The sequence below is a fragment of the Mustela lutreola genome, chromosome 10 (assembly GCF_030435805.1).
Source record: "Mustela lutreola isolate mMusLut2 chromosome 10, mMusLut2.pri, whole genome shotgun sequence".
Taxonomy (NCBI): domain Eukaryota; kingdom Metazoa; phylum Chordata; class Mammalia; order Carnivora; family Mustelidae; genus Mustela; species Mustela lutreola.
In genome coordinates, this window is record NC_081299.1 from 2,120,702 (window position 1) to 2,132,804 (window position 12,103).

Genomic DNA, 12,103 nt, shown 5'->3' on the forward strand with positions numbered 1-12,103 from the left:
GCTTCCCAGACAGCTGAGGGCAGGAGATGCCAGACAGTCACTGTCCTCTTGGGCCCCGAGACTGGAGATCACAGGGCACACCTGGGTGTTAGATGCCAAACTGGCAGGGGCGGACAGAGACCCCTCAAGACTGGCCTGCCTGCTAGGGATGGCTGCACCATGCCGGTGGTCCCTGGCTCTGCCCACAGGAGGGAGGGGTGCCTGGTGGGCCTGGCCTGGGTTGGGGTCTCCAAGCGTGATGGGGGCCGGCTGTGGGGTAGGGAAGCTGGTTAAGGGGCAGGGGGGCTGGTCCAGTCAGCCCTAGTCTCTGGGCCTCCGCACCTGTCTCCAAGACCCGTTTCCCGGCCCTGTTAGGCCACACTGGAGGACAGAGGGGTGCCAGCCGGCTGGCATGTACCCAGCCTTACCCTGGAGCCACCACTGGGGGCGCACTGGGGGGGGGACTCGGCTGGGCTGCACAGCCTCCATGGGCTCTAGGACATTGGCAGTTTCCCCAGAGGTGCAGGGGCTGGGTCTCCCCAGGACTGGGTGCGGCCTCTGCCAAGAGCCTGGCCAGGGTGCTGGACAGAAGAGGAGGGCCCTGGCGGCTGCCTGCCCAGCACTTCTGAGGTCACTCTTCCCCCACCCCCTGCCCACTTCCCAAACGCCCAGCAGGCCTCAGGGCCCCCCCCCCCCCGCCTCAGCAGCCCCAGGCAGAGCCCAGTGAGTGTGTGGGACAGGTCAGACTAGAGGGGCTGGGGGCAGGGCCCAAGCACAGCGAGGAGGGGGCACAGAGCAGGTGGGAGCAGCAAGCACATGTGGTCCACATGCGAGGGGCACTATGGGGAACCAGTCCCGGGATGGTGCCCTTGGCCCCTCCAGCTCAGCCCAGCACTGCCCAGTGATCCCTGTGGGTCCTCCCTGGCTTAGGGGAGGTACCGCGTGGGCTAGTTGATGACAAAAGCCATTAAGACCCAGCCTTCATGCTCCATGCACCCTGAGGCCCAGCAGGTGTCAGGACAGAGCAGGTGCCGCGGGGCTCCCTGGCGCACGCGCATGTTCCCTGCCATGGGCCCCACCAGCGCCAGGCTGATGTGCTGGGAGGCTGCAGGCGGAGCCCCTCAGGCCACAAGCCACCTTGTGAGTTGTCTCTGCCAGATGTGGGCCCCGGGGCCCTGGCCAGGGAGGGGGCAGCCCCCTGCTGAGTTGTCAGGCGATCTTTCCTCGCACATCTGACTCATGAGTGAGACCTGCCGGGGACAGGTGCCCCTGTGAGGGGGTCCAACGCCCACTCTAGGCCTGGAGGGTCCAGCAGCCTCCCTGGGCAGAGCCCGTGTGATTGTTAAGTGCCTCTTGCTTTTTGCTGGCAAGATCTGGGCTGGGAAGGGGGGGTTCAGGTCCTCTGTTTCCCCCCAGACACTACCCTGAAATACTGCCAAGGAAGGAATTGCTGGGGAGGGGCACAGATGTTTTTATTAAAGGACTTTTATGAGCGGGCCGGACTGGCAAAGAGGAAGGATGTCTGGTTTCTGGTCGTAAGCTCAGTGCATCCGCACACCTCATGCAGGGCTGGGCTGCGTCCGAAAGGCACCAGGCCGGCAGTTCTGCCGTCAGCGAGGTCACAGCTGACGGCATGTGGCCCGCCCAGCCGCAGACCCATGCCAGCCAGCCCACCCACAGCAGTCACTCCCTGGGAGCCCAGGGTGCATGAGATAACAAAGCCAGAGCCACCAGCGCAGATGTTGGTTAGGTCTGGGGTTAACAAAACAAGGAAAAGCCACCATCTGGCACCGTCAGCCCAGGGACGGGAGGGCCTGGAGATGTCCAGAGAGCCCGCTGGGTCCTCGAAAGCAGCCTGGCTGAGCTCTGGGAGAACCTCGTGCCTCCGTGAGCTCCCCTGCTTCCCTGTGTCCGGTTTTGATGGCTAAATGCACGGGTTCAGTGAGCCTCCCGCAAACACTCCCCAAGTCAGCAGAACACACGAACTGTCTCTTGCAGGTCACAGAACGTGACACCGATGGGGTCACAAAATACCAAAAGCCAGAGTCGGTGTTTTGTAGCCCAGCCCGGCCACCAAGCAGGGAGGTCAGTGAAACCCCTACCCTGCGGCCGGCTGCGGCCTGGGGTTCCAGGAAGGGGCATGCACGTGCACTTGCACACAGAAACACACACACACTCACGCCGTGGTGTGGGGCCCAAGACATTCAAAACTGGAAAGAACCTAAAACAAAATGCTGAAGAGCCATTCACCGGCCATGTTTTGTGGTTGTTGGCTTCCAACTTTGCCTTCTGCGCACACCCCCGTCTGTCCTCGAGCTGGTAGACGGCAGAATGGCCAGTCCACGGGCACCGAGTCCACGACAGGGCGCTGCGTGCGAGCCCTGAGCCACATGTTCTGATGTGGGCTGCGCCCTCCGGGCTGCACTGGGGGAGGCCTGTGACATTAACCCAGACACGTCCAACCACAAGAGCAAGAAAAAAATGCTGCTGCCAATTCTAAGGTCACCTAAAAGATTTTTTTTTTCATAAAAAGAGAACGATTTGGGGCCAACTAGTTAGGGATGGGGCGTCTCTCCACACCTCGAGGCTGCGCCCCCGCACGCTGAGGTTTCCAAAGCCGCCAGATCGCAGAAAAATCCCGGCACAGCCCGCTGAAACACGCGGTTTAGGATCCCGGGTTGGAGCTGAAGATCCAGGCCAATCTGTGTGTTTCCTCCCCTGAATGAAGGTAGTGGCCGAGTTCACATGATTTCAGAATGTTTTGAACAGTTAATTCTGATATTTGAGAATTTTGTAAAAAGCCTCAGTAGAACAGTTTGGCGGTGGAAAGGCAAAACGATTCAAGTCCATGGCAACGCGGTCTCGCTGCGGCAGGACGGACTGGCTGGACGGCCGCAGGGGAGGCGCAGGTCTTGCAAACCACCGGGGAGAGAAACGAGGGACTTAACGTCCGCACAACTGGCAGAGCTGAGGACCCACGCGGCTGGCTGGCGCGGGCGCCAGGGCTCAGCGGATCACGGTCACGTGGGGCGCGGCGAGGCCCAGGTCCGTCTTGGAGGGGTACACCACCTTCAGGTGCCCGTCCTCGTCCAGCACCCGGACCTGCTCCACGACCAGCGCGGTGCTCCCGGCCTTTTCGGCACCTGAGCTCCCGCTGGGGTCCGGGGGCTGCCCGGAGACCGCATCGGCGTCGGGATCTGAAAGGGATCCGTCCTCTTGATTTTCTAGCGTGTACTTGTTGATTTCTGCCATTTTCTGCAAAGGAAAAATACCATTTCAGAGCGACCGGGGGTGGGGGCTGCGAGGGGCGGCGGGAACACGGGGGTCTGACCGCGCCTTGGGGCCGGAGGGCCGACTGGGCAGGACGACTCACCAGCACGAGGGCGTCCATGACCTGCTTACAGGTCTGCAGACTCGCAGCACTTGTTACTTCCAAAAACAGAGCGGAAGTTGTTTTCTTAATCTTAAATCCGAAGAGTTTCAGAGAAGAATAAAGTTACCAGAGACATCAGCAAATGCTCGGAGGAAAAACCTATGAAAACCAGCGCCACGCAAACCAGGCCCGTCCCCTTCCCAGAGGAGAAGCGGGGACGCACACGCGGTGACTCTCGGTGCAGCACCACGCGGGACAGGGACCCAGGCTCGGGGCCCGCACAGTCCGGGGGTGGACGGACGGGACGCCACCGTGCCGCAGCCACCGACGCAGGGAGCGCACGGCCTTACCTTCGTCTTCTCGCTGTTGGTTATCGGTGGGAAAGAGATCACGTCGCCATCCGCGTCCACAAGGCAGGGGTAACTGTCCTTCCCGTCCAGTAAGTGCAGGTATCTGCGGGCAGGAAACACAGAGGCGTAACTATGGGAGCACCGGACCGATGCCAGCTCGTGAGACGGATCCGTGGAAGGTCACGACGTCCGAGAGCCGGGGAGGGAGACGTGCTGAAGCCCGTGCTCACGTGGGTCTAGGGCAGTGGGCCACCCACACCCTGCCCCAGCGGCGGGGGATGTGCGCAAGACGCTGTCGGCCGGGCGGCTGTCCTGGCGTCAGGTGACCGCATTTGCCGTCCCCCATCCCCGTGCATGTGCTTTGGGCAGGAGGACCCCCGTCCCTCCAGGTGAGGGCCTGCGTGCTAAAGAAAGCCTCATCCCCCCAGAGCAGCGCCTGAGCCCCAGCTCCGCCAGAGCAGAGGCTGTCTGCCACGGCCGCTGCCCCACGCGGAATCCCTACCAGCACAGCGAGCGACGTCTGCGAGGTTTCACTTAACACCCGTAAGGGCAAGTCGCAAGTTGGGGCAGCCTAGGGGCGAGGCCGGAGCTGCCGTGGGGCGGGGTCGGAGGGAGGCGCGCTGACCTGTGCAGGCCCGACAGGTTCTGCCTCTTCTTGTGCTTCCTGTGCTCCTCCGCCTCCAGCTGCAACTGCCGCACCAGGTCCTTGGCCTTGACTTCTTTGCGCCCCAAGGGCACGATCTGCGGGTGGACACCTACGGGTGAGCTCAGATGGAGACAGGCTCCCCTTACAGCCACCGCCACTGCACGACGCCCGTTCCTCCGCTCATGGCACGTCGGCTTGGTGTCCCCTCGGCTCCCCCTCCATTCTCCTGTGACGGCGGGGTGAGCACGTGGGGCCCACGGAGGCCGCTCAGAGACCTGACGGCCACACATGCCGGTCCTCTCCAAGCTGGGCTGAACCTTCACCATGCCACACGTGACGGCATCTCCCAGGCCTGGGGCCCCTGGAAGGCCAAGACGGGAGGGGCAGGGGCTGGCACCGGTCAACCAGGCGTGCAGCTGGGCACCAGGGCTACGGCGGCCCCCGGGAACCCTGGACGCCACAGGGAGTAACAGACCCGTGGAGGGACTTGGACAACCCAAGCTCACGCCTGTCCACTCCAAACGAGGGGTTCCGCAATCCGTCCACAAACCACAGGGTTTGGTGGAAGCTGAGGAAATACAGGAAACCACTTTCTAACCACTCCCTCCTCCGACAGGCGGACTTCCAAGGAAACTATAAACACGGCCCGTGTGTGACCCGGGAGTGCTCACCACAGCCCGAGCACACGCGCGGCTGCGTCCCAGGAAACTGCAAACAGTGCAGAGGGAGCGGGGGACATCACCTTGAGGTCCTGCGGTGGGCGGGCCGTATAGAGCAGGGGCCCGCGCACGGCCTGGAGGTCGTGGGTCGCGATGGTGGCCGCCGTCCTCTTCTCACAGACGTCCTCGTGGAGCTTCGTCTGCAACGGCAGGCCCGCGGAGCTCAGCACCTGTGCGGCCCCCCACCCACCGCCTCCCTGGCCCAAATGCATCCTGCGGGTCCTGCACTGGGAAGCCGTCTGTAGAATTCCTTCCTTCGGTAAGGGAGGCTCTGAGACCGAGAAGCCTCCCCGAACTGAAATGTGAGTCTCAACAAACGACAACAGGCTTCCAAAGTTCTTGGAAGCCCCGACGTTTGAGCTCTGAACTCCTGGCTGGGGGCGTGGGAGACTCGGATGTGGGGGGAGCTGCGTCACCCCGCGGGCCACGTGCCGGCCTGCAAACATCGGAGCTGGGCCTCCTACTTTAAAAGCTGGGCAAGCTGCACAGGAAAACAAATCAGGATGTTCGTCTAGTGTGGGAACAGCTGGGAAGACATGACCGTTTGTATACCACCGTGCAGGGGACTGTGCAACCCATTCCAGACGTGAGAAAATCCCCCAAGCCATCAGAAGCTCGGGAAATGCCGATCTCAGAAACAAGGCAGGACGGGAGAGGCGTCTGCGGAGGAGCAGGCGGCACCCATCCCTGCGACCGAGGCCCAGGGCCGGCCCGCTCCGTGCTCACGCACTGTGACTCCGCACCGGCCCCAGGGCTGCCTGCGCCAGCCCCTCGTGGGCCGTGGGCACCCACCTGGGAGGTGAGGAACCGTCTGAGTGCGTTCCCAGGCTTCAGGTCCATGCCTCTCACGACGGCCCCCACGATGAACGGCCGGACGTCCCTGACCGTGGGGCTGACCTGCACGGTCAGCGGGGCAGGGTTCTCAGACACGTGCAGGACCCGGAGCAGCAGCCTGCCGGCGGGGTCCACCTCCTCCTCCTCCCCCTCGCCACTCTCCCTCCTCCGCCTCTCGCGCCGCCCCCTGCGGGCCTCTTCCTTCTCGGGGCCCTCGGCCTTGCCCTTGCCCCGGCCGCCGCCGCGGCCTCTGCTGCGCAGGTACTCCAGGATGGACTTGGTCTGGCAGCCATGGACCATCTTCTCCAGCCGCCGGTCCGTCAGCTTGTTTCCCCGGAAATTGACCTCCTTGAGCTTGGGGCAGTCAGCCAGCTCCGCCGGGACCTCGCTGAGCTGGTTGTTGGACAGGTCCAGCGTCTGGGAGGGAGGCGGAGGGCGCGTGGTCACAGCTCGCCCCCCGGAGCACTGCCCCACCCCACGTGGCCTGTCCCCAGCTCCACGCCCACACTGACACCTGCTACCGTGCCCACGTGGCCGCAGGGACGGCCGCAAACAGCCCCCCACGAAACACTTCCTGCTCCTTGCAAGGTTCCTTGTGGTGACGACTATCCCGACGGATGAAGGGAGCAGAGAAAGGAGCTCGGGACAAGGGACACACGCGGTTACAGTCAGACAAGCACCTGAGATGAGAAACAGGTTCCCCACAAAATGGGGCTCACGTTCTTTAAGTGAGTTGGGAAAAACGCGGCGCGAGTAACAAGCGGGACGCCCCGCACGGACACACAGGGCCCCCAGCAGCACCATGCGCTGCGCCAACTCCACTGCCGGCCGCCGGGCTCCGACCGGCCTGCGCTCTCCGCCCCCAACCCTGACCCGCAGATGGTGCGGCGCCACTGCTGTCTGCGCTATGAAGAGGCTCGTGACGGCCCACGCAGAACCTTCCAGCACTGCGAGCGACCGGGCTCTGACAAAAACGCACGGCTGGCATCAGACTGGCCGAGAGGACGGAAACCACCGACAGCCACCTCGCAGGGCCGTCTCGCCAGAGCCTGGCGGGGCAGGAGGGCCACTAAGGGAGCTGTCTTCCAGCGCAGGGGCTGGCGCAGGCCCGTTTCCCTCCTGCAGCTGTGGGGAGGAGGACCGGCCCCCAGGAAGAGCCCAGCCACCCTCCGCCCCTTCCCAGCCTGCCCGAGCCAGCGGCACTGTGGCCCAGGACACTGCACACGGACAGCCGTTCTCGGCCTCCTCCTGGGCCAGCGGGGCGCCCTGCACGGGCCCGAGCCAGCGGCACGGTGGCCCAGGACACTGCACACGGACAGCCGTTCTCGGCCTCCTCCTGGGCCAGCGGGGCGCCCTGCACGGGCCCTGCTCGGCGCGGCGGAGACCAGGCGGGGGCAGCCGCGGGAGAAGCCCGTTAGCCGGTCAGCTGTGAGGAGCACAGGGGAAGTGAGGCGACGAGCGGCGGCGGCCGGGGGAGAGCTCTGGAGCAGACGGCGCCTGTGTGCCCAGTGCTGGGGGCGCCTCCCCCTGGCCCTCCCCCCACCTCCCCCCCACAACACATGCACCGCTCGCTGGGCGAGGTCGGCTGCAGCCCGGGGCCTGCAGGACTCAAAGGCCCAGCCAAACTGGTGACAGACTCGGTCACGAACTGAGAAGGGAACAGGGGCTCTGGCGGTCCAGACGAGGCCGTTTGCACGGCTGGTGGAGGGGACAAGTCTGACCCCCACCGTGGATGAGGCTATCCCGTGGCTGCTGAGACGGGGGAGACTCCGCGCAGGGTCACACCGGGCCAGGGCCCGATGTCGCTGAGGAGCCTCTCCCAGGGCTCAGCAGAGAGCGAGCAGCTCCAACAGGCTTCCGTCTCGCACTCAGGACCGGGCATGAAGAGAGGAAGCCAGACCTGGCCGTTGGTCACCCTGGGGGGGCACCAAGAGGCCCCAAGGGGCTGTGGGCAACACGATTTCCTACACCTGTGGCCATTTTGTGCCTCGCCAGGTCTTTCTCCTCACCCAATGGGGACTGGGATCGGCGGGGAGATGGACAACAGGAGAGCCCTTCCAGGGCCACCATCCGGGCTTGTGAGCCACAGCGAGGGCTGCCATCCTGAGGTCAGGTCTGGCGAGGCCTGTCCTAGCTCCACCGCACACACCGGCTCTGGGGTCCGCCACGCTTTGGTCAGCCCGAGGGCTCCATCGGGGTCACCGTTGCAGCTGCACGGAACAGGCCAGCCAGGTGGATGCCATGTGCCGGCCGCAGAGGAGCAGCGAGGAGGGGAGGCTGGGGGGGCTGGGCCTCACCCGCCGCCGCCCCCACCCCGGCAGCCAACAGTGCGAGGGTCCCGGGTTGGGGGGCTTCTCTCAGGGGTGACGAGCACATCGTGGACATCTCAGAGCAGTAAGCTGGGGCAGTGGTCAGAGCCCAGAGGGTCCCTCAGGCCCCGAGCTGGGCCCCGTGGGAATGTGGCAGGGAGGGGGAGGCGGCAGATCAGGGTTCTGGAAGCTGGGAGCCCTGTGGCGACGTGGGCACCGGCAGGTAAGAGCAGCGGACTCAGCGCGGGTTCACGCCTGGGAAAGAACGGGAAGGGAGCAACGGGAGCAAGGGAGCGGCAGGAGGAGCCCTGGGGGGGGCGGGGAGTGTCCTGCGAGTTCGCCGCCTGCAGGAGGGCAGGTCTCTGGCCCGGAAGCCCGGCTCACACCGCGCACACCAACCCCCACTGCTATGACACACGGAGCGGAATTAACTGCACACGACGTGTGCCCCGAAACCTGCCTGCTGCCCGGAGCGACTCATAAAGACCCCACCTACCCCCTTCCTGCAGGTCACACAGATGTCTGAGCTGGCCGTGGCCACTGAGTGCCTCTGGGAACACCACCGCTGCGGGCCGTGTGCTGGGGAGGGGGTCCTCAATCCTAGCTGTGCGACCCTGAGACTAACACGCCACCTCGGCCACCTCGAGAGGAGCTAGCAACCGTCTTTGTTCTAGCTTCGTTCCAGCGGGCATGCCTGGCGGGGGCACCCAGACCCCACCCAGGCACCGAGCAGCCCATCACCGCTGTGGCCACGGGGGAAGACAGGGCACGGAGGAAGGACTCCTAAACTGCAGGGTCTGGGCGCTGGACCGAAACCTCACAATCCAAGTGGAGCTTCTTTGTGAAGCCTGACCACAGGGGACTCCCACCTCTGAGTGACGTGGGTGGCCCCAAGGGGTGTGGGCACCGGTGGGTGTGGGAGGAGGGGAGGAAGCCCTGGGGACATGTGTCAGCCCTGGCTGGGCAGAGCACAGCCCGCCGCCCGTGCTGCAGGGAGGAGTGATGTGAGGCTGCCATCCTTGGCCAGCCCTGCCCTGGCAGCTGAGTCCCACGGGTGACAGAAGCCTAGTGCAGGGACAGATGCCCCCGGAGAGAACCGCCCCCACGTTCTGGGGCCTCCCGTGGGGCGCCCTGCTGAATGGCCAGACACCAGGACGTCGATGGAACCCGGCTCAGTCAGGTGGCTGTCCAGCCGGCGAGGCCCGGCACGGTGAGTACTCCGTTTTCTCTTGGGCTCCCTTGTCCCTGCGCGCGGAGTGGGGAGGAGGGTCAGGCCTTCCCCAAACCTGGGTCGGGGGCAGCTCCCCAGGGGCGGTGAGGGGCGGGCACCAAGGCACTTGTCTCCCCACTCGGGAAGTGAGGGGAGGGACAAGCAGAAGCACGTGTGTGGCTGCTCCGGTGGCCCTGAGGGACCGGGCGAGGTCTCCCCAGGGACGTGGATGGGGCTTGGCTTATTTCACCTGCCAGGGGTAGCGGGGACGCCTGGCCGTCGCTCCAAGCCTGCCCTCAGGGAGCGCTCTTGCGGTTGCACTCTCAGGAGCCCTGAGCCGCTACGTGAGACGTGGACTAGCCTGCTGGGCCGGGAGCGGCACCAGGACACCCGGGACAGAGCGCAGTCTTCGGAGCGTCGCAGCGGAGCCCAGGCCGGACTGCCCGCCCATGGACCAGCGGGACTGGTGAGCGAGCCAGCCCGGGCGGAGACCCGCTGCACAGGGGACAACTGCCGCGGTTCTGGCCCAGGCCCGCAGTCCGCCCCGTGCACGGCACCGTTCACGGCCGCAAGGACGCAGCGCAGGAGCCGGCGGCACGGCCACCGGATGCCGGGGGAGCCCACCCTCCTGCCTGAGTCAGTTCTCGGCACCCCAGCCTTCCCACAGCACGAGCTGGGACAGGATGTCTGTCTGCGCAGCCCCAGCGCGCGGCAACGCGGCTTCCCACCGTTCTCGGGGCACTGCTCCCAGGGGCGTCAGTGCAGAAAGGCCCCTGGAGGACATCGAAACCCAAAGGGGATCTCAACCAGCCGTGGCACCGCACCCTCCGCGACGGACAGGCTCTTCAGGTGGCAGAGATCGACGGACGCCGGGCAACAGCGCGTGGGGGTTCCGCAGGGACGACACCCGCGAGTGATGGTGTCGGGACACGCGAAGGCCACGGACGTCCCTGGTGGGCACACGTCGCAGAGAACACTGAAAACAAACCTAACCGCCGGGAAGACATTCCGGATCGGGAGAGAAACAGACCAACCGATCCTGCGCTCAGGAGAGCCGTCCTCGGCTGCGTGTCTGGTACACGGACCCCCTGGGCAGCCGAGATCGGACAGATGGGAGCACACGAGGCACACGAGGCAAGCACACGAGGTCGCACGTGGCCTGTCACACGTCAGCCCCAAAGCGAAGCCTCCCGCCCTGGACAGCCACCGCGCCCGGCGTCACCCCACAGCCTCGTCTGCAGACGCCAGCAAGCACGAGGCCCTCCTGTCCTCACTGCACACACGTCCACACCCCCCTACGCGCACACAAGCACTCAGATCTGTGCAGACGGACGGACCCGCGAGGTCAGCGGACGATACCGAGAGGAACCTCTGCGACACAAGCCCGTGCTTTCCCGCTTCACGACGTCTGCGATCACGGATGAAAACTAGGAGGAAGAAGCACCACAAATCTGCCTCTTTAAGGCTGAAACGGGGTGACGGGGAGGCAGGGCTCCGGGGGCCTCTGAGCTGGAGGTGGGCGAGGCCAGGCAGGGTCCGGCTCCCGCAGGCCTGCTCGCCTCAGCGGCCCCGTCTGCCCTGCAGTGCGCTGGGGCCTGGGGAGGGGGAGGTAAGCAGCCCCCGGGCGGTGGGGTCTAGAGGACAGCCCGAAGCACTAGTGGCCTGCGGCAGCCCCGCCGGCCTCTGAGGGACTAATAACGTCCGCCCGGGAGCGGCACTGCGCGGACACCTGCGGCCTCACGCGGAGCCGCGCCCGGGGCCGACCCCGCCACGATCGCACGTGTCTGCAGCCGGAGACGCGGACGGGGACGGGGGCTCGGCCGCTGGGCTGCTCCGGACCGCGGCCCGCGCCTGCCACTCCCGCCCGGCAGCGGGCGGCCCGGGCCCGGAGGGGGCAGGCCCGGGCCCGGAGGCGGGACAGGCCGGCCCGGCTCGCAGGCCGCAGGCCCCGGCCCCGACGGCCCCTCCCCGCCGCGCCGCGCCGCGCCCGGCGGCCGCTGACCTTGAGCGAGGCCAGGTGCGCGATGTCCGGGCTGAGCTCCCGCAGGCGGTTGTCGGCGGCCGCCAGTTCGCTGAGCAGCGGCAGCGCGCCGGGCCGGAAGAGCTCGGCGGGGAAGGCGCGCAGCCGGTTGCCCGCGAGGTTGAGGCTCTGCAGGCGCGGGGCGCAGCGCGCCAGGTCGGCGGGCAGCTCGCGCAGCCGGTTGCCGCTGAGGTTGAGGCTCTGCAGCTGCGGCAGCCCCGGCGGCTCGGCGGGGCCCAGGCCCTGGCCCGGCGGCAGCGCCTCCAGCGCGTTGCCCGACAGGTCGAGCACGCGCAGCGCGGGCAGCGGGCCGAGCTCGGGGCTCAGGCCGGGCCCCAGCGCGTTGCGCCGCAGCACGAGGCTGTGCAGCTGCGGGAGGCCCTGCGCCAGCCCCGGGCCCGGCTCGCGCAGGCTCCCGCAGCCGCTCACCTCCAGGTAGTGCAGCAGCGGCAGCGAGAAGAGCCGCGGCGGCAGCCGCCCGCCCGCCGCGCGCACCCGCCGCTCCAGCCCCGGCCCCGTCAGCAGCAGCTCGCGCCGCCGCTCGCGCTCCGCCAGCTCCAGCTCGGGCCAGGCCTCGGGCGCCGGGGCCGCCGCCGCCGCCGCCGCCGCCGCCGCCATCGCGCCGCCGCTTCCGCCTCTCCCGGGGCACTTCCGGGGCGCTCC

The 12,103-nt window shown here is 66.6% G+C and overlaps 2 protein-coding genes across 2 annotated transcripts; one reads left to right on the forward strand and one right to left on the reverse strand.

Annotated features, from left to right (window-relative positions):
- Window positions 1–1,430: 1,430 nt before the first annotated feature.
- On the reverse strand, window positions 1,431–12,058 carry LRRC47 (leucine rich repeat containing 47). The gene is made up of 8 exons (XM_059137351.1): window positions 11,423–12,058; window positions 10,758–10,847; window positions 5,860–6,318; window positions 5,091–5,207; window positions 4,328–4,443; window positions 3,703–3,805; window positions 3,353–3,442; window positions 1,431–3,234 (listed from the first exon to the last, which is right to left on the reverse strand). The coding sequence occupies exons 1-8, from the start codon at window positions 12,056–12,058 to the stop codon at window positions 2,986–2,988; spliced, it is 1,860 nt and encodes a 619-aa protein (XP_058993334.1). The 3' UTR covers window positions 1,431–2,985.
- Window positions 7,188–11,301, forward strand: LOC131809096 (uncharacterized). The gene is made up of 2 exons (XM_059135671.1): window positions 7,188–9,420; window positions 9,748–11,301. The coding sequence occupies exons 1-2, from the start codon at window positions 9,371–9,373 to the stop codon at window positions 11,105–11,107; spliced, it is 1,410 nt and encodes a 469-aa protein (XP_058991654.1). The 5' UTR covers window positions 7,188–9,370; the 3' UTR covers window positions 11,108–11,301.
- Window positions 12,059–12,103: the final 45 nt, after the last annotated feature.

Bases quoted from the DNA above. Each gene is read 5' to 3' on its own strand.
- LOC131809096 (XM_059135671.1), top strand. From the start codon at position 9,371: ATGGAACCCGGCTCAGTCAGGTGGCTGTCCAGCCGGCGAGGCCCGGCA. The intron at 9,421-9,747 runs GTGAGTACTCCG...TTGCACTCTCAG, and splicing joins AGCCGGCGAGGCCCGGCACG to GAGCCCTGAGCCGCTACGTG.
- LRRC47 (XM_059137351.1), bottom strand. From the start codon at position 12,058: ATGGCGGCGGCGGCGGCGGCGGCGGCGGCGGCCCCGGCGCCCGAGGCC. The intron at 4,444-5,090 runs GTGATGTCCCCC...GTCCACCCGCAG, and splicing joins GCCCACCGCAGGACCTCAAG to ATCGTGCCCTTGGGGCGCAA. The intron at 3,443-3,702 runs GTAAGGCCGTGC...TTCGGATTTAAG, and splicing joins CCAACAGCGAGAAGACGAAG to ATTAAGAAAACAACTTCCGC.